This window comes from Ascaphus truei, chromosome 1 (genome assembly GCF_040206685.1).
Source record: "Ascaphus truei isolate aAscTru1 chromosome 1, aAscTru1.hap1, whole genome shotgun sequence".
In the NCBI taxonomy this organism is placed as follows: Eukaryota; Metazoa; Chordata; class Amphibia; order Anura; family Ascaphidae; genus Ascaphus; species Ascaphus truei.
In genome coordinates, this window is record NC_134483.1 from 420,904,254 (window position 1) to 420,926,222 (window position 21,969).

Here is a 21,969-nt window from a genome sequence, read left to right on the forward strand (position 1 = left end):
GAAATGTTACTCTGTTTGCTGTGTTAACAGTGTGTGTCTGCAGACTAATCCCTCTTGATATTTTTAAACAATTTAATATCAAAAGGAACATGTGAGTGTATATTTTTCTATTTTAGTCTATAATTGAGTACTGATCCTACCAGGTATTTTGTTATTACGTGTCCAGCCGTATGGATGCAGGATCCTAGCACCTTTTGACATGATTATACTACAAATTGGTGAGTGAATGTTCCACTATATTTGTTTTATTATAGTTATCGAAATTACACATAGATAAATCTCATAGAAAAGAGTGGTAACAATTCTTTAATGGTGATTATTTGTGCTTTTAATTGTTTTGGGCAGAGGTGGACAGCCTATTTTTCAATGTAGCCACAGGTGTGGCGAATGAGAAGTGAAAATCACCACACCATGTAAAAATTGAGAAATTAGGTTGCTCAATGGAACATTTTAAACAACACACAGTTTGTCTGCTTCACTCACCTCAGCACTATCACCTGCTTCTGCTTCACTCACTTCAACACTATCACCTGCTGCTGGTTCACTCACCTCAGCACTATCATCTGCTGCTGGTTGACTCGTTCAGAAATGGGAAGCCAGAACACTCCATCAGGAAAAAGTTTATTTTACTGTGGGAGCTGGCAAACTCAAATTCGCCACACTCTCATGGCCAATTCGCAACTTATGGCGACTGGCAACAGGGTTGCCCACCTCGGATTTAGGGCTTTCAGGATTCATTGACCTGTTTTCACCTAGATTTATTTGTAAATCTTTGTACAAAACAATTAGAAAACTCTCTGTCATATTCATTAAAAAAGATAATGTATAATCTGGCAAGCATGTTTTCTTCCTCTTCGCCTTGTCATGCGGTGCAAGCCTTTTCCTGGTATTAAAGACATACCTGGCATCGTAGCTAGGCAACGGTAGCTGTAGTTATATCTATTAACCAGCCATGTTTGTTACTAAAGTATTACATGGTTATCTACTGTAAATCAAATCAAAGAAGCTTTATTGGCATGACAAAATAACATTTCAGTATTGCCAAAGCATGAATAACAGTGGAAGGGTATAATGATTACACAGTACATGAATAACAGGGGGTAGGGTAAAATGACTATATAGTACCTGGGTAACAGTTACACACAGGGATATGGGGGATAGTGGGAGTCTCTCAGCCTGTGACAGGTGCTGATATAGTGTGCAGCCAGTCCTGCTTTGACTTCATCTTCTCCTAGGAGGATCGCTATTTTTTGGTTCTCTTCTATATTGTTAAAGTTCTGGATAAGAGCTGTGAGTTTTTCCAAGTGGGCACTCATCACTTAGAGTATTGTGTGCCGCGCAGCAGGAAGTGTGTTTCATCTTCTACCTATAATACTGTACATATTTTACTGGACGGGTAAATCATGTTTTGGCAAAGCTCATTGAATAGCATGTGGATGAGTAATGTGGCAATGATTACTTATTTACATGCTAATTGTAATATCGGGAAACATGTCTTCACTGCTATTATCGAAAGTTGCTTTTTCTTCCGCTTCACTTTTATTTTAATAGGGTGAAGGTTTTTTTGGCACACAGGTTTCCAAAAAGTAGTGAAACATATTGAATTTGAATACAGTCCAATTAATTTAAAGACAGAGTTTTTAGATCACTACAACTATTAAGCCCAACTAATAATTCAAAGTCAACTTATGTGCCTAAAATATAAATCTTACTAGGATTTAAACCTTTAATAACTTTTATACTCGTGTAATGGCATAAATGAAAAGTGAGCCATGACATGTATATAGGGGAAGTGCAGCATGGCTGCAGTACATATCTTCCCCCCTCTTTCCCTTTCTTCCTATTTTAGTAGTCATGGACTCCTACACCCTTTTCCTTCCACAGAATTAGGATCCCTGGGCCTTGGATATGGGTATCCATTCATCTGGCCCGTAGTGAGCATGAATGGATTAATGTTGGTAGAGACAGGCAGGGAGACTGCTGATGGTGGAAGGGGAGATGGTGGAAGGGGGAGATAGTGGAAGGGGGAGATGGTGGAAGGGGGAGGTGTGAGTGCTGTGGAGGTCATAAAGTGGGGAGGAAGTGGCCTGAGAGCTCAGTCACAGGCTCCCAGCCTGGGAGAAGTCCTTCAGAACAGAAGCGGTTTGTTTAATAATAATAATAATAATAATAATAAAAGTGGGGGGCTTAAAGTGAGGATAATGTATTATGTTTTTACAAGGTTTTATTATGTTTTGTCATAGCAGATGCAATGTTGGCACATTGTGAGGCGGAGTGACAGGTTCGGTACTCTGGCGGGGTAAATGCTGGTTTGGAAAATGTTAAATATATAATTACAGTATGGTTGAATAAAAGCTGTGGCCATTTTACCTCCGGCTTGGGGTTATTAGGTTATTGCATCATGTGGATTGATGTTGGTTGGTATATTGTGAAGAAATTTGGAAGGGATTGAAGGAAAGTTCAAAGGTTACGAGGTCAAGTTTCAGAACACTGAACCAATTTACCAGATTAATGCAGACTGTCTGCAAAGTTTATTGCATGGCTGGTTCTATCCTTTCTAATTGCCTAATTCATACAGTGTGATAATGGATACTTAAGTTATTTTGCCTAGATTGCTAAAAATCGAATTCAATTTGCATCTAATTCACAAATGTTTAGAGTGTAACCCTTTATACTTTACACCTATTTTGTACTTATATATTTCAATGTTAAAATATGATTTAAAAACGTTGTTTATGAATCTGAAATAGTCATATTTCAAGAAGGACACATTTAAACGTTAAGCATACATTGTTAAATGTAGTAAATCTAGGCCTTAATCCTCACCTTTAGAGTTACATATAAATATATTTAACACAGTATTTATAATGTATTAGGTGTCTATGCATCAGCTTGTACAACTATGGAACAATAAAAAGTGTTTTATTTCACAATCTGCATAATGAATAAAATGTGATATATATTAAAATAATCGCAAGAAGCATTCTTTCTTATACTAAGTGTAATGCATTTATATTCTTGTGTTGAATTTCAGCTATCAGGGATTCTTTTAAAACATTTTACATTACAATAAATCCCTTTATTTGTTTTGTTTTAGCCCAGCTGCTACAGCAGTGATATCACTGGCATTTGGACGTTATATCCTGGAGCCCTTCTTTATACAATGTGAAATACCAGACCTTGCTATAAAGTTAGTTACAGCTTTGGGCATAAGTAAGTACCAACAGCCTATAAAAGGCTTTTATTTATATAGAAAGAGACCTGACGTCGGAGAGGTGAAAAAATAAATATGGTAATATTCATTGTACAATGTAAAAATATACTGTATTGTGTGAATTCTGAACTACAATTTGTTCTCTCTAAAATGTAAACAGGATCTTGAATATGTTCATCCACAACAGTCTTAGGTTGAAATGCCACCATTCTTCCATAAATGCACTCACCCCCAGCCTAATTTACATCTCTGTGAATAGTACTGATCTCACTCACCTGGTAGTCATTATCTGTAATGTGGAGAAAGGTGGTTGGGGATGCAGAACATAGGAAACAGGAAATGTGATTGACAGCATTACTTTTCTTAACAGATGACCTTGCATCTGTGAATACACTACTTTGTGTGGGTAATGCTCGCTTTCAGTATTTTGTATCATTATTTTACAAAAGGTGATAATGATGAAGCATATACTCTAGAGGTAGAAAAAGTATAAAGATACAGTGAAATAAGATTTAATGCTTGAAGACTCGTGTGGCGCTAAATTTACATAGTAACGCTATTAATATTATTTTCTATTATCATTTCTGTATAAGAAAGCAATATGATATGCAGTGCTACAATTAAATGTAATACACAGCAAAAGAAGGAAATAAACATAACGAACCTAAGAAATAATCACATACAGTACAGGTGTAGCGCACTTCCCCCACCCCCTGGGAGATATGGTGGCTACTGTGTGTGTAGTACGTTAACTGTGGTCCACAGTAGGCCTGAGCCTCCGTTGCTGGGAGTCTGGGGTGTATTGTATTGTATGTCTTTATTTATATAGCGCCATTAATGTACATAGCACTTCACAGTAGTAATACAAGTGGTAATCAAATAAATAACAGATAATATAAATAACAGATCATGGAATAAGTGCTTTAGACATAAAAGTAACATTAAGGTAGAGGAGTCCCTGCCCCGAGGAGCTTACAGTCTAATTGGTAGGTAGGGAGAACGTACAGAGACAGTAGGAGGGAGTTCTGGTAAGTGCGTCTGCAGGGGGCCAAGCTTTATGTATCATGTGTTCAGAATATCCACAGTGCTATTCATATGATACTTTAAGCAAGTGTGTCTTAAGGTGGGTCTTAAAGGTAGATAGAGAGGGTGCTAGACGGGTACTGAGGGGAAGGGCATTCAGAGGTGTGGGGCAGTCAATGAAAAAGGTTTAAGGCGGGAGAGGGCTTTAGATACAAAGGGGGTAGAAAGAAGACATCCTTGAGAAGACCGCAAGAGTCTGGATGGTGCATAACGAGAAATTAGGGCTGAGATGTAAGGAGGGGCAGAAGAGTGTAAAGCTTTAAAACTGAGGAGAAGAGTGGAGTGTGAGATGCGGGATTTGATCGGAAGCCAGGAGAGGGATTTCAGGAGGGGAGCTGCTAAGACAGATCTAGGAAAGAGTAGAGTGATTCTGGCAGCAGCATTTAGAATAGATTGTAGGGAAGACAGGTGAGAGGCAGGAAGGCCGGACAGCAGGAGGTTACAGTAATCAAGACGGGAGAGAATGAGGGCCTGAGTCAGAGTTTTAGCAGTGTACCTGATCCGTCTGGTGACACCTGCGCGGGATCCTAACAGTGTTGGATAACCCTGTGCAGGACACTATATAAGTAATAGACAATGGTATGGTATAACAAGTTTACTGAATGCGTAAAAATAATAATGATAATAACAGAACCACTCAGGCCTCGCAGGGCCATACTCCACACCATGCCCCAACACTGTGTCCACACCCCGGTGGGGTTTACCCCCAAGTACTGAGGTGTCCCTGGGCACCCAACCACCCTGTATCCACAGAGTCAATCCACCCAAAATTGTAACAGCGCTGTCCACACCCGCACTGTAGGTGCACTTGTAGAATGGTGGTATACCTGCCGGGTCCTCCAACACCCAGTAGCGCCAACTGAAGATAAGGGATCCGCTGATCCAGAGATGTTGTCCACGATGGCGTCCGCCTCCACATGGGGTGGTATCCGGTTGGAGTGTCCCAACGTGAAGATAGTCTCTGTGCCATTTGTTGGTGGTCTGGTCCCAGACTACAGGCCACAACTGCTGTGGCCATTCTATTACGTGCACTGCTTGACACTGATAATGCTAAGCGGGGCAGTGTCCCTGTCTAAGGGTCCATCCCTATAGCAGCCACAAGCTATGTGGGAGTCGGGGCCTAATGGGGGGTCTCTGGCCTTGTGCTGGGGCCTACTGACACCCTGCACCCCTACCCTCTGATGTCCCAGCTCTGAATGGAGTGCTTCTCTGAGTGTGCCAATTGTATCTCTCTCCCTGTAGTAGATTCTGTGCACCCTATTGGTCTATCTGGGCACCTGACTTCCTGTCCCTCTGCATTATAGGGCTCAAGTTCCCCTGCGGTGCTATTTCCAAATGGCCGCCACTTGCGCTTGCACTGTGCATGCGTGAGGAGTCCCAAGATGGCTGCCGCAACTACTGGTGGCACTCTGCGCATGCGCAAAGTATACTGCGCATGAGTGGCATATATAACATGGCGGCACCCTGCAAAGGGAGCTGCCGGGAGCCTCCGGCAATCCGGTCGCTTCTCCAGCCCCCACCGCAACTACCCGGCACTCGCCGACCACTCCCTGCACCTCCGCAGCCACAATGGGAGGTAGGGAACCATGGGGGACACAGGGGGACCTGCCTACACATGCAAAAATGCTCACATATGGTACAAAAAAGAAATCCATCTCTGCTCTGTGGAGCTTTCTGTTGGATAATTCTAGAACGTTTTAGAAACCAAATGCTTTACTGATATTTTTCTTCTTGAAGTAGAAATACATATTTTAAATGTTATTCAAGCATGCAATATTTTTTTTTTCCAGACATACTGTACAGGTACAGTAATGGCATGAGAGAGTTTAGTCATACTGTGGGGCTTATATTGGTTACATAGCATTTGACAGGATAGCAGATATTTCCAACACCACAGCACAAATTGCCCCTAAAAACAATCTATTCAAATGCAATCCCGACATAAAATGTTTTGAGAATAATATAGGAAACCAAATTGCAAAGTGTTCACAACACTTCTGTTATTACAGTATGACCTGCCATGATTAGCGGGAAGCAAATTATCGTCTTTGACTTGTAGGCTATTTTTAAAGATAATTTTCATGACAATAATGATGTAGCGCTGCTTCCCCCACCCTATGGGAGATGTGACGGCTACTGAGTGTGGGTGCGCTGTTACCTGTAGGCTCACGGGAGGCTGTTCCTCCACTGCAGTAAGCCTGGGGTGTACCTGTTTCGTTTGGTGACAGCGCCTACACCTGTGAGGGATCCTAACAATGCTGGATAACCCTGTCACAGGACCCAATACAAGAACGGCACACACTTGTATAGATAGCATTGGGCATGCCGTGAAGTGGCTGCAGGCTTATAACCTTTTGGCAAAAGGGTTTAACTAAATTACCCTTTTTCATGAGCAGATAAGCACTAAGGTATTGCACTATATGTTGTGTCATTTTGTATGTTGCGCTGGGCCTTTCTGTTTTTGTTTGTATATCTTACCATGCACAGTAGCACTGCTTTTTGACACTAATATATATGCTGTATATGATGTGAGGGTGGGTTTTGGGGTTCTGGAGCTTGATGGGTTATGCAGCTGTTGTTGCTTGGAGGTGTGGCCCTCCTCCCCATGGTTTAAAGCTCGCCCCGCCCCACTTTCCAATTAGCAGTTTTTATCATGATCCTGTGTATCACAGACCCAGTATGGTCTTTCTCCCTCCAGCAGAAAAGAGAGGTACATAAGAATTGTGTCTTGTAGTGTTAGGACCTGCAGATTGGGCATGCCATGAAATGTCTGTAGGCTTATAAACCTTTGGCCAAAGGGTTTAACTAAATGACCCTTTTCATGAGCAGATGAGCACTGAGGTATTGCTTTATTTGTTATGTCATTTTGTATGATGGTCTAGCCTTTCTGTTTTTGTTTATATAGATAACAGGTTTAACTGTACCACATGTATAATGTAGGCCTCGCATGGCCGTAACCCACACACCGTATCAGACTGTCCATCTACAGTCCACACCTCAGTGAGAGTCCCCCCAATGTACAGAGGTACCATGGGCACCTACCCCACCTGGTGTCCACAGTTGCCAACTTACCCTGAAGTGTGTGACAGCGCTGCCCACAGTGTTATAGTTGGTGCACTTGTAGATAGTGTAATACATGCTGGGTGCTCCAACACCCGGTAGCAGAAGATAGGGGTCCATTCGGTCCCAAGCTGTTGTCGTCAGCGATGAGTCCACCTCCACTTGGGGTGGTATCCAGCTGGAAGGTCCCCCCTTAATTGTCTCTACATGCGGTGGTGGTCTTGTCCCAGACCACAGGCTGCTGATGCTGTGCGGCATCTTCAGCTGTGTCCCTGATACCGATCAGCTAATGGGGCAGTGTCCCTATCTAAGGGTGCCTGTCCCAGTAGCAGCCACACACAGGGGAGTCTGGGCCTAGCTGGGGCCTAATAGGGTGTGTCTGGCCTAGTGCAGGGGCAATAGACACCCTGCACATGCACCCTTACCCTTCAGTGTCCCAGCTCCGACTGACTGCTCTCTGGCGCACCAAATGTATCAACTTGTGGGAGCAGGGTAATCCTGTCCCGTGATTGGCTGCTGTGTGCCACCTGATCGTGCAGCCCTATTGCCTTCTGAATGGGACATGGGTTTGTGAATGGGACACAGAAACCCATAAGAAGCATTGCAGACAATCAGGAGAGGAGATTCCAAGCGCCAAACCATCAGCGGGAAATTCAAAGATGCTCTGTGAAGACTAGACATGAGCAGGCTTCAGAGATTTTGAGTCAGAAAAGTTTCTAAGTCACGCTTTTGAGAACGTAGCGGTCGCGGCTGGGATTGCATGCTGATTTGCGTTCCAGGACTTTCGTGAGTACCTCCCGATCATTGGAAAGGGCTCCTACAGAGGTCGTTTGTGATAATTTCATTCAAAGGAAGATTTTATTTGTTAGCCGCGTTCCCAGTAAGTGTGTTAACTGTGTAAATTGTGTTACATTTTGTGTACTGTATGTCTTTTCCTGAAATAAATTACAATTTATTTTACCTCTTTGCTTTGCTCAATCAATGATCCCGGTATAAAAGGTGTTGATAAACCTGGTCTCCCGTAACAATATTCATCCCATCTGGGTGGCTACTGAGAAGGCCACTCTGTCTTCCACAATGGCTGTAGTCGAACAAATAGCCCACATCCCTGGTTCAGGGATTTCTTCCCAGAGGTCGTTGTCCGGTGTGGTACTCAGTCCTGGTCTTCTGGATAGACCATCGGCTCCGATGTTCAGGGGCCCCTGTTTGTACTTCAACGTGAACTGGTAGTTTGAGAGAGCAACCAGCCATCTGTGACAGGTGGCTTCAGTTTGGCGGATGTCAGTATGTACGTCAACGGATTGTTGTCTGTTCTTACTTCGAATGTGTCTCTATACAGATAGTCGTGGTGTTTGGCCACAATTGCCCATTTCAGAGCGAGAAATTCCAGCTTGTGGACGGGATAATTCTGTTCGCTGGGTATCAAACTACGACTGACATATGCTAATGGCCAGATGCCAAACGGATACTTCTGGTACAAGACCGCACCTAGGCCATTGAAGCTTGCATCCACGTGTATGGCTGCTCGGGATTAGTGTAAACTCGAACGGGTGCCTCCGTTAGGCTTTTCTTTAGGCTGATGAACTCCTTCTCACGTCCACTTGTCGCCGAAAGGTAGTCTAGCAGAGGTGGCTTTCCGCCCTGTATCCTCGGGGAATATCTTGAGAAGGTTGTTGAGGGCCTTCGGTTTGCTCGAATACCCTTCCACGAAGCGGTGATTGCATCCACAGAAACCTAGGAAGGAGCGTAGCTCCATGATGTTTTCTGGTCTCGGCAGTTCACCACGGCTTCAACTTTTACGGGGTCGGTAGCTATTCTATTCGCGGACCCTATGTGCCCCAGGTAGGTCAACAATGTGCGGCAGATCTGGCATGTGTCCAGAGACGGCTTCATGCCTTCCTTGCCCAGCCGATCCAACACTTTCAGCAGACATTCCTAGTGCTCCTCCAGAGACTTAGCAAAGATGATGATATCGTCCAGGTAGACTAAACATTCCTGTGTGTTCATGTTGCCGATGGTCTTCTCCATCAAATGCTGGAATGTTGCTGGGGCAACACAAATGCCATGGGGCATGCAGGTGAATTGGTAGAAGCCAAGGGGACATACAAATGCCATTTTTTCTTGGTCTTCTGCACTTATTGGTACATGGTAGTATCAAGATCTTAGGTCCAGTACACGGAGCCACTGGTTTCTCAACAACGCATTGAGAATTTCTTCAATCTGCGGAAGAGTGTACTGGTCAGGTACGGCGCAGTTGTTCAGGGTCCGATAGTCTACACATAATTGGACCGATCCATTCTTCTTTTGCACCACCACGATCGGTGATGCGTAGGGGCTACGGGACTCCATTACAATGCCCGCAAAACCATTTCTTGTAAGACGTCTCTCACATCCTCCACATCTCTAGGAGCGATGCACTGGGAACACTGGGAGTGACATCGCTTAGCCGGATGGTGTGTTGGGCGTTTTTGCTACACCCCACATCCATTTGCTGGTGGTGAAAACCTCCCGGCATTCCTCCAATTTGGCATTAGCCAATCCCTCCACTCGGCAAACAGGGTTGATTTTCCCAAAGTAGAATGCAAGCCCAACTGGTTGATGTGGTACGGTGGGGGCGTTTAATTTAGTCATGGTCTCGACGGGGGTAACTGGTTATATCCTACCCAACCGTTGACCTTAGTCAAGGGCCATGGAGTAAGGAGAGATGTTTTGGATAAACACCTTGTTCTTCCCTGGCAGTGAGGACTTCCATTCTCATACCTCTGGCACAATCTTGTTGCCTCGGTTGGCATCTTCCTTTGGCATACTTTCTAGAGAGAAGAGATGATCGGCCTCATCTCGGCCCAGATAGCAGCATGCTGTATACATGATCGTTACTCCCCCGATGGAATCTCGGTCAATCCCTTGGTGTGATTAGACAATTCCCAAATCCATCTTGGGCCAATATTTTGCAGCACTCTTCCTTTAGTGCTGGGTGGATTTGTAGGGTAGACAGGGGTAGTTCGCCGGTCTCTTGCAGGTATGCTTGGATCACCGCCTGCACCAAATCGGCATTGGTCCCCAATATGATCAGGGAGCTTAGGTGTTATCGGGGCTAGCGGCATATCAGAGCCTCCACATCCATGGTGTGAGAGCTGCGGAATTTCCAGTCAAACCTTCACCATGCCGTCGCTGGGGTAGTCCTCATTGCTGAGTCCCCACAACTTCACCTTGTCCGCCGACTGCAGGGGCAGATGCTTAAGAGCTTGGTTGTAGAAAGGGCGGTACACAAAAGTCACTGGGACCCAGTGACCAGCAAGGCTGATGCATATATGCCGCACACGAGGACACATATGATGGCGGCCGGTCCCATGCGGCTGTAAGTGTCCGATAGGGATGTTTCATTGGGGATTGGCGCTGGTGTGCTTTCTGAGGACATGGGGGTGTATCCGTCGACTGGACCTTGCAGATCATGGATTTAGGGTTGGATGTCTGGCAGAAGAGGACACTCTTGAGTGCAACAGGAATTAGATGAGCGAGTGTTAAGGGGACAGAAGCACCAGAACGGTGAATCCTCATAGTGGCGCTCTCCGCAGGGAGCTGTCCTCTGCACTTGCTGCCTGTGATGGTAGGGGGTAGCCAGGCTATCAAATAAAGGTTTAAGCCCGTTGCGTTACCCCTGATCCGTATGTTGGGTTTATAGAGTGTCAGCTCTTGGACCCAGTGTTGTATATGCATAACCTGTAATTGTGCGGTAATAAAGTATTTTATGTGTTTTTAACTTTCCAGGAGTGCCAGCAAGCAGAGATGGCTGTGGTATGAGTTTCAAGGGGGGGTTTGCAGGGAAAGTGTTTGCAGATTGTGTCTATCTAGTCGGGCCCAGAGTGGCTGGTTCCCCTAAAAATGTACGCAGAAATCAGGTTCGGTGTCTGGATGCATGTAGACACATGGTCCCGGTAATATCTCCCGTGAAAACGCTTGTGCGATTCACCATAGTGTTTCCCTGCTTCAGCACAGACCAGAAATTTAAAAGGGACATAGTAAGGAGGCCCAGGTCACCCTCAACCTGGTATAGGGGTTCTGAGGTACTCCAATCATCTAAGGTTGTGAGGGGATTCTTAGAATCCATACTAAGTTTATTATAAAGTGTGTGTGGGGAATATGGCTAGGGGGACATGACGTGCAGTTTCTTCTTCTATCCCCCATAACCAGAAAGACTTAGGATTGTTAAAGCATATATTTTATTAACAACGTGTGTTAAGTACATGTATGCTTTGTGCACAGTAAAATGAGGCACAGGAATTAATAGTTTCCTGTGGCTGCGGGGATCCCTAGGTAACATAAGTCCAGTTAGTGCCAAGGATAGGAAGTGTAAGAAAACCTGACCTGTTTTGGGGCGTTTAGGGTCCCCAAGGTTTATACTTTATTAATGTAAGGTTCAGAGGGTTGTTATCCTGTATGTATAAAAATCCATGCAGTTAAGCATTTGCATGGGAGACATTATGGCGACCCCGCCTTCTAGCTTCAAAGGGAATCCAGGATATTGAGATGTTGGGCCATTTGGAAGTAAGGAGGGGCAGAGGAAAAGGCCTCAGTAGCCATTTGGGTTTTTCTCAGACTTAGCGGAGCCAGCAAGGGGTTAGCTGGGGGGAAGTTGCTGCTTGTGGGAATATTTCCCATTGGCTGATTCATATTTCCAGCCCACACATATTTTTCAAGCTGGCTCAACATGCCCCTGACTCTGACATCATGAGCCAGGTGAGCCCTGCTCTGATTGGTTGCTGAGAGCTTTCTAAGGATTTTTGATTGGGCTGTAAGATTTCTGTGAATGAAACTGAGGTTTTAAAAACCCTTATGCAGCTCAGATTTTTTAGATTTCTCCCAAGTTTTTAGATTCTCTCAAGATTCTAAAGTTTTTCTGGTTTCCAGCAAGAATGAGGCAAAGCTCTGCTTCAGCAAAATTTGCCTGGAATCTTTGCAGTTTCAAGACTATTGAGGGTAAACTTCTGGATGTTGAAGTCCCTGCACCTAGTAGAGTATAATGTTGTTACCCAGTCCCAAGTAAGTGTGCTTTTAACCTGTATTTTGTGTAATATTGTGTGTTTACCTATTTTAAGTGAATAGATTGCAATTTATTCATCATCTTGCTTTGCTCAGTGATATGATCCCGGTATAAAGGTGTAATTGCCTGGTCTCCCGTGACACTGCCTCCTTGGCCTTTTCCTTGCAGGCGTCTATCCTGCGAGACTTCTTTGAGGGAGTCACAGATCTCTCGTCTCTGGATGAGTCACAAGTTCGCCCAGGGGTCTGTAACTGGAAGATGACCTCCTGATCTTTGATTCGGTCAATGAGGTCCTCGTAGCTAGGATTCTCTTTAGCGAGGTTGCAGCAGATGTGGGCCACTAGGGGATAGCTGAATGAAGCTCCCCATAGGTATTGTTTTGTCCTGCAATCGTCCAGTTCATTCAGCCGGATGATCAGTGTCCATAGGGCTAGCAGACCTGCTGGAGGAACTCAGACAATTCCTCATTCTCCTTCTGTTTTAGGGCATGGAAATGAGCCAACAATGCAATTGGGTCATCCCTTTTTCCGTAGGTCTTGGTCAAGACTCGTTTTAGATCTTGAGCATCCGCGTTGGCATGACACTCGCGATACAATCGCCCGATATTGGCGGCTGGGGGAGGCAAGCACTCGACGATCTGTTGACTTTTTACTGCGTCTGAGCATGTCCACCCTGGCAGTACATGATCCCGCCATTAGTCAAACATTTCTTCACCCAGTGGTGTGGGTCGCACTCCAGAGAAGGCTTAGTTTTAGGTAATGATGACTTTGGGCAGACTGGGTTAGAGCCTCTACCAGTTGGGGTAGCGTGACCCCTAATCTGGAGCCACCACCTGACAGGTGACTGGGGTATGCGGACGCTTGGTAGAAGACTGCATACAGTAGGGCTGCTCTCGTACTTGCTGGGGGTAGGTGTCTCTGGTATAACATTTGAGGTGAAGGTTACCCTGGGTAGGGGTAAGTCGGCCCTGTTGGGTGTACTTGAGGTCAGAGCAGGAGTTATCCATCCCCCAGGGGTGAGGGGCTGTTGGACGCTTCAGTCTGATAGGGAACCACTGAGGAGGGTCCTGGAGTGGACGCTGCCATGGAAGTTGATAACCCAGGGTTTATGAGTGGGTAACCCTCGGGCAGGGCCTCTGATTGATTAGGGCTTGAGGAGCATTTTTCAGGCATATTTCTTGCCCCGTTACCAGTAGTACAGCACTCCATCGATAAGCGGTGTCATACTCTCGACCTATGATGCTAGCGTCGGCCAGACCAGGAGAGTTTCTCGCTTGGTCGCGGATGGTTATCGCAGACGTGATGGCATGGACACCTCCCACGCCACCCACATGGTTTGGGAGATCGTGGAGATCTAGAGCCCAGTGGTGGACTTCTTGTTGGGAGGGCACGAACATGGTGTGCAAGTTTGATTCTCTAATTTAACTGTGAATTTGGGCACCCCAGGTCAGAATCTCAGCAGCACCTCTAAATGTAGCACTGCTTCCCCCACCCTATGGGAGATGTGGCTGATACTGAGTGTGGGTGCGCTGTTACCTGTAGGCTCACAGGAGGCCTGATCCTTGCTGGAGGGAGCCTGGGGTGTACCTGGTTCATTTGGTGACAGAGCATACACCTCCTGCATGGGATCCTAACAAAGCTGGATAACCCTGTCACAGGATACAATACAAGAAAGGCACACACTTGTATAGATAACAGGTTTTACTTAACACACATGGTTATACCACAACATGAATAACGTAGGCCTCACACGGCCGTAATCCACACCCCGCATCACACTGTCCATCTACTTAGTCCATACCCCGGTGAGAGTGTCCCCCAATGTACACCTACCCCACCTGGTGTCCGCAGTAGCCAACCTACCAGGATGTGTGTGACAGCGCTATGCAGTGTTATAGTTGGTGCACTTGTAGATAGTGTGATACCTGCTGGGTGCTCCAACACCCGGTAGCACCAACGGAAGACAGGGGTCTGTCCGGTCCCATGCCGTCACCATCAGTGATAAGTTCGCCTCCACGTGGGGTGGTATCCAGCTGGAGGGTCCCACCTTAATTGTCTTTACATGCAGTGGTGGTCTTTTCCCAGACCACAGGCCGCTGATGCTGTGCGGCATTTTCAGCTGTGTCCCTGACACTGATCAGCTAATGGGGCATGTAGCAGCCACAAATTTACACAGAAGTCGGGGCCAACCTTGGGCCTAACAGGGTCTCTGGCCTAATGCACGGCCAGAGACACCCTGCACATACACTCTTACCCTTCAGCGTCCCAGCTCCGACTGACGTGGTCTCTGGCGCGCCAAATGTATCAACTTGTGGAAGCAGGGTAATCTGGCCACGCCATTGGCTGCTGTGTGCCACCTGATCCAGCCTCTCTAATTCCTTCAAGGGGCTGTTGTTCCCCTACGAAGTACGTTCTAAGATGGCTACCACTATTTGCTTGCTACTGCTCATGCACGAATCCTGTAATGGCTGTCGCAACCTCAGGCCAGTCTGCGCATGCATGCACACACAAACATGGCAGCCCCCACTGTCATGTGCACCCCTGACCTCCCAGCGACCCGCTCGCCATCCTGACCGGCCACCACGCTCCCTACTACTGTGCCGGACCGCCTGCCACTCCATCGGCACCTGGCATCTCCCTGCATGCGTGCGCCTCCACCACCAGCAGCGCGTGAGGTAAGGGGAACCCACGGGGCCAAGGGGAGCCAAGAGGGGTACCTGCCACATTGACAAAAAAATCCTAATACAAAGTCTCAACAAAACAATAGGAGAGGTTATATTACATAATAATAAATACATATTTGTAAAGGAAAATAATATTTTATGTTGCATTTAGTCCAAAATGACAATTAATTATTAAACTGAAATCTCGTATCTCGCTATGGTGTTTTTTATGACCAGAACTATCATTTATGGAGAAAAAAAATGTATTTATCACCATTTCCCTTTTTTTTTTACAGTGCTAAACAATTCAAAATTAACAGCTGACCACCTGTTGTAAAAAAAAAAGCTTCTGTGAACTCCTGGGCATTAGTAATTAAAAGGTGGCTTAAATACCAGATTGAGTTTTAGAGGTTAATTAATTTATTCATACATCTTTCTGAAAAATTTGAAAAACCAGCATGTACCAGATGTTGAAAAACATCAAGGTCACTGAGATCACAGGAGCGTGAGAAAGAAGCCCCATTGGCATAGTTGCACTGTTTGTAATTTCATGAGGAAGTGAGACCACTTTTGAAAGATCATGCTGCAATAAGCCAGGCTTGGTGCTAGTAATTAAGCAGAAACAAATTGCTAGGAGGGTGGAGCTGCCAAGCAATAACACCCTCAGGCTGGTTCTGTGTTAACAGCACAGACATTGCTTTGGACATGTTGTGAAAGAGGTACACATTATTGACATGATATCGTTGTCATTACTTCCTCTTACTTTACCAACCTTTCTATTAAATTATTGCATCAGCCTGTGCAATATTTGTGAGGAAGCAATGATTTTTATGTTTTATTTGAGCCTGCTTTGATGACTGTAGGAATCCTTAATTGCACCTTTGCCATATGGTCATACCACACCACAGACCTTCCTGTTTTTCACTCCTACATAAAAAACACAAAAAAAAAAAAACTTGTTAAAAATGGCCACAGCACATTATTTATAACTTTATACATAAATTAAGAGGCCCCTGCCAGCACCACATGTACTGTATGTAGAGTTCCAATTACAGTAACTTGTACAGTATACCAGTTATTTTTGCTCGGTGGGCCAACCCAAATTTTATAATCAGCATCCATGAGAGGATACCACATGTGCTGCTGTTCACCATAGAGTATTACACTCCACAAAGTCCAGAAGGAGCAGGGATACCCAAACAGAGAAAAAAATAATATATACTGTACACTGTGCTTGGAATAAAAAGAGATGTATGGATCCATTATTGGCTCAAAGTAGGTTTGTTTAGCATGAGAGAGGGCAGAATTGAAACAGGATAGCATACATTTGTAGTGAAGGAAGTCTGCAAGAGTGTGAGATTTCCTCCAGTGGCGTTCAGAGGAATGAGTGGAGGAATGCAGCATGTGCTTGTGGGAATTTAGCCAGGGTCTGGGGTTAGAAGGGCGAGGATGGCAGAGAGAAAACCGGGCATGTAGATCAAGAGAGGAAGATAAGGTTGTTGTACTTCCTGACCATGTTTTCAGGGTCTGGAGCAGAACTGAGAGAGGAGAGGGAGGAGAGTAAAGTGGAATACAAAGCTGGTAGGTTAATAGAGCGCAAGTTTCTTCAGAAATGAGGGGGAGATGGAGAAGCAAAAGAGAGGAGATGAGATGATGGTCAGAGAGAGGACAGGGGAAAATGGAGAAATCAGAGAGAAAAGTTTTTACTGAAAACCAGGTCTAGATAGTGGCCATCCTTGTGGGTGCTGGCTGCAGTCTACTGTTGAACGCCAAAAGAAGACATTTGAGAGAGAAAGCGGGAAGCCCAAGGGAGAGAGGGGTCATCACTGTGGCAGTTGAAGTCCCCAAGGAGAAGAACAGGGGAGTCTGAGGAGAGAAAGAAAGAGAGCCAAGATTCAGTGAGAGAGAAAGGCAGAAGGGGGATGAGTAGAGGTAGGGGGACGATAGATGACCACCACGTGGACAGGAAGAAGAGAGAATATCTGGACATTGTAAGCCTCAAAGGAGGGAAAGCAAGAGAGGGATGAATAGTAAGTGTTTTGTAACGGCAGAGAGAGGAGAGGAGTCCCAAGCCTCCACACTGACATCAGGGTGCAGAGTGTGGGAGAAAGAAAGGCCACCATAAGAGAGGACAGCTTCCAGAGCAGAATCAGACTGAGTGAGCCATGTCTCAGCAATAGCAAATACTGTAGGAGCAGAGAGTGAGAGAGAAAGAAGTCATGCACAGAGAGGAACTTGTTAGAAAGGGAGCAAGCATTTAAAGGGCACAGGAGAAATGGAGAGAGGAGGGAGGTTTACAGGGGATGGGTATGAGGTTGAAGGGGTTAACACCAGAAGGAGTAGACATTGCATTTGCAAGGTGAGGACAAGAACATGTAGAAATAAGACAGGGACCAGGATTGGGAGAGATATCCCCAGAAGCAAGGAGGAGAAGTAGGGATAGTAATAGAATGTTTAAGGTTGATTTGTAGAGGTGTGTTTTAGTGCAGGACGTATACTGATGCAGAGGCCATTATTCGAACACATCATGGCGCCGATTTTGAGCTCTCTGCTGTTCCCCACGCAGCATGAACACGGCCAATAGCCCCAGGCACCCGCGCTTATCGCAGATGTTTTGTTTGAATTTCATGGATTCTGTTTCTGCGTTTGCAAAAAAATGGATGAATTGTAATGTGTACAGTACTGTGCTACTGTGCTATTGTGTCAATTTCATGTTTTTAAAAGCCAGAACACTAATATTTGTTTTTCTGCACTCGCCGCGCTCGCATCTTAGTGCGGGAAGGCTGGAATTCATCCCTCGGTTTCAAATCGGGATTCCGATGTACATGACACGTGAAGTGTTCGAATAACGTCCGCTGTATCAGTAGCTGTGTAGTGACAGAGGGTGCAGGTAAGGAAGTTGTTCATGTGAACTGAGAAGTGGTAAAGAAAGGAGAGATGGAGATATACAGTATGAATAGAGTTGGAGACATAATGAGGCTGGTAGAAAGAAGTGCATAATTTGAAAAGAAGTGAGGCAATAGCCAATATAAATTGTGAAGGCGGCATCACAGCAATAGTAAAGTTCTGAGATGTGCAGTCTGGGATAGATAATATCCTCCTTTCCAGCGTAGATCAAATTCAGGAATCAGAGCCAGTAAGTGTTGTCCACTTGTTCACTCCTTTTGTACTCCCATTTAAACACTAGCACTGCATGCAACTTAAAATGGGCTACTTTAAATATGGCCTGCTTTAAAATCAAGGCTGCAAGACAGTATTAGGCTGCTGTGCTTTTAGTTATACAGCTCTAAAATGTCACCTGACGGACTTAAGTTCAGACCAGCCACCTTAATTAGCACATGTGAGGCACATTAAAACAGATGGTTTTTCTAAACAGGGTGTTGTCCTTCCTAAGTGTAAAAGCTGAATTTAATTAAGAGACACATCAAAGGGGTGATTGGAGACAGGATTGAATTATGGGATTTACCTGAGAAGAGAAGAAGAAAATGATATATGTTAGGGTAAGAGATACTCTCTTTTAAACTCCGGCACTCCATGCTACTTAAAATGGGCATCCTAGATACCAGATACAAAGGGAAATGGAGTCAGCATGAGTATCACCCAGTACACTCCTGAATAAAGCTACAATGTTCTCCCGTATTACATTATGTTCATAGGTGAGGCCCAATTGCCTGTAGATCTGTGCTTTAGCATATCTGCTTATGGAACATTCCTTTCGACATATGCACAATATGCACAGAAGCTAAAGGAGCAGCTATGCAAGAACTATAGACTTGCTACTGAGGCATCTATCTCTGCCAACAGAGGGAACAAAGGTTGCTGTGACAAATGAGTGCATGGCCAAGAACTACATGTGAAAGACAGAGTTCTTGTCAGGGTCTCCTAAACATTCTGCTCCTAGCAATAGTTCCTTTCTCTGTCCACTGGGTGTGCTGCTGGTTTCTGTCTGCTCTGGGGTTCCTCTGTCTGTCTGTCTCATCTTGTTGCTCCTATCCTCTGTCTTTATAGTTTCCTGTTTCTTGTTCCTCCCTTTGTTTTGTATCCAGACTCCCTCTGCCCTGATCTGTTTATGTTCCTGTTTTGAGTCCTGTTCATATTAAAGGCCCTTGCTATTGAACTAGATTACCCCAGTCTGTTTCCTGCTAGCAAGTCCCAGTCCTGTTCCTGCTTCCTAGTCTAAGTCCCTAGTCTCAGTTCCTGTTCCCCTGCCGTGCTCCTGCCTACCTGTTTCCGACCCTGTCTTTGACCATGACGATCCTGCTTGGTCCCTGCCACCGAACCCTGTTTGTGACCCAAAAAATCCTTGCCTGCTCCCCGATGTTCTGGAGCAAGTAGGACCACAGTGGCCAGGAGTCTCCCCTTGACAGAAAACAAAGGCTTCAAGTTTTCCTGCAGGGTTTGTTATATCCTGATTTTTGTCCCTGAGAAGAGTCCCCTTTTTCTTTTTTGTGGGAATTTCAGCTGAAAATGTTTTTTGTAGTTTTCCTAAAACAAACCCACCACTGCACCCCCTGTACAGATAGTCAAGATTTATTGTGTTCAAAAAACGTTTCTGCTGAGGCTAGAACTGTTGCTGCAAAATCAGTGCACTTTTCTTTGAGATTTTTTGCAGTGCCTGGTTTAACCCCTTCTGACTCTCATATTCCCTTTTCCAAAAGGTCATTCTTGTATTTCCCTGCAGTACCTGGTGTCACCACTTTAGATGCTCAGACTTGTATTTCTAAAACAGACTTGTGTTACCTTGATTTTCTACTTTCCCTGGTTGGACCACTGCTGTTCACAGGGTTCCCATTTCAAAAACATGAGTACTCCCTTTGTTTTGTTGCTATATGCTATGATTTCACTGTAACCTGTGATATTCCTATGCTTGATTCTAAAAGTTTCAGTTGTTACTGCAAGTTTCTCTGTCTTTAGTTTCTCCCAATCTATGATATTCCTATGCCTGATTCTAAAGTTTCAGATGTACAGTAACTGCAAGTTTCTGTCTGTGGTTTTTCACTGCAATTTATGATATTTCTGTGACTGATGCTAAGGTCTCAAATCTAAAGGTCAGCTCTCCTACCTTTGTCTCCCTGTTGTGCCTAATATTTCTGTTGTTCATTCCTATGTTTCTGCTTTAAAGATACATTTCCTCTTTACTTGTTTTCTTGGGGGGGCTTGATTTTCCCTAAGTCTGAAACTATGGCTCCCACATTGAAACAGTCTTGAGCAATAATTGTGAACACTGTACCACTGATTCTTCAGAGCTTCTCAAAGCAAAGAGAAAGAAAAAAAGAGAGGAGGTGATACAGTGGAAGTTGCAGAAGGAATTAAGAATGACCCTTCAAAATCAGGAAAGCCTGCGTTCGAAAGGGACAGAGACAAGCAGAATCATTCCAGGAGTAGTGAAAAAGAAAGAGGATGCCATTAACCAAGGTAAAGATGCCTTAATTCATGCACTTCAATCCGTAGGGAAAGAGATTGATTGCCTCTATGGAATACTAGATAAAGAGCAAGAGGCCAAGGCTGCACTACAAAAGTGCCTGTCCATAGCAATTGCTAAATGTATATTACAGGAGAAAGAAAAGCATCAGTTGGAAAGTGACATGGTGATCATGTCAAGTAAGCTGAAGAAGGCATACACTGATTCTGCCCAAGACCAGAGCTCAGTTGATCACCTTAATACAGCACTTGAGATCTATATGGAGGAAATTGACAGGCTTAATACAGAGCTTAAAGCCTCTCAAAATAAATTTCACAAGATTAGTACAAAGCTGGGAGCCTCTCAGGAGGAGATTTGCTACTTAAAAACAGAGATGGGAGTCTCTCAGGAAGAGAGTTGCTACTTAAAAACAGATACGTTCTGTGAGAGAAGCTTTTGAAGGGTTGAATAGTGGGTTTGAAACTATAAACCAAATGTGCAAGACCCTCTCTGTCCAAGCCAGTGAAGATATAAGAGACTCCATGGATTAGAAGAGAGAAACAATTGGCCCAGGAAAAATTAGATGTACAGGCAACACTGCAGAATGCAGAGAGAATGCTGCAAGAAGAACGTGTCTCCCTGGAGCAGCGCACACAAGCAGAGAATATGCTGCAGAGACAGCTACAAGAACTGCGTTCGAGTCTTCAGGACGCCAAGGAGAAACGGTTGAATGCTGAAGAAAAGCAGTGAGTTCTACAGGAAAAAAGACTTCAAACATAGTAAAAAGGCTGCAAGAGCATTTGAGTACGCTGTGTGTCCCCAGAGAGCAGCATGAGGAGCTGAAGGCCACACTGAGCATAACCACAGCCTCACTGGAGGAGGAGCTTAGAGGCCAGGTAACTCTGTATGAGAGGGCGCTCGAGGTGGTCCAGAAACTGGAGCTAGAGGAGCAGAGACACTACCCCATCCCCAACAGTCAGTACATCAAGGAGAAAGAAACCTGGAAAAGGCAAGTGGCTTGGACACTAGCGAAGGAATTGGCAGAGCTCCAAGACATAATGAAGGATGCATGGAAGCAAGCTCAGAGCGAGCATACTGAAGAGATGAAAGCCCTGGGAGGAGGATCTGTGCCAGTGTTATAGCAAGATGCACTCAAGAAACAGGGGTCTCTCGCTGTTGAGTTGAACTTGCAGCCAAGCCTGGAAGTGGAGAAGCTAAAGCTGGCAGCTGAACTCACATCCCAGCAACTCACAGTGCTACAGGCACAGATCGCTGAGCTCAAAAAACAGCTCGCCAAAAAGGAAAAGAGAGGGGAGGTGTCCGTCCACCAAGTGGCCGTCCTGACACTGCGCTATGAGGTCAAAATGGCCGATGCTTGCACATTGCTAGACCACACAGCCCGGGACAAGGTCCGGGAGGAGTACCAGCAGCTGCAGGTTGTAAATAAAGAAAAGGAAACACATTTAAGCCTTGCTCTCAGTCAGCTGGGAGATGTGGAATCGCGACTC

General features: G+C 45.1%; 1 protein-coding gene across 1 annotated transcript in view; it reads left to right on the forward strand.

Moving 5' to 3' along the window:
* Positions 1–21,969, forward strand: part of SLC7A11 (solute carrier family 7 member 11) — a 271,394-nt gene that overhangs the window by 40,559 nt on the left and 208,866 nt on the right. Inside the window, exon 3 of the mRNA XM_075615257.1 lies at positions 3,098–3,213. Within this exon, the coding sequence (XP_075471372.1) occupies positions 3,098–3,213 (116 nt within the window). The remainder of the gene's footprint in view (positions 1–3,097; positions 3,214–21,969) is intronic.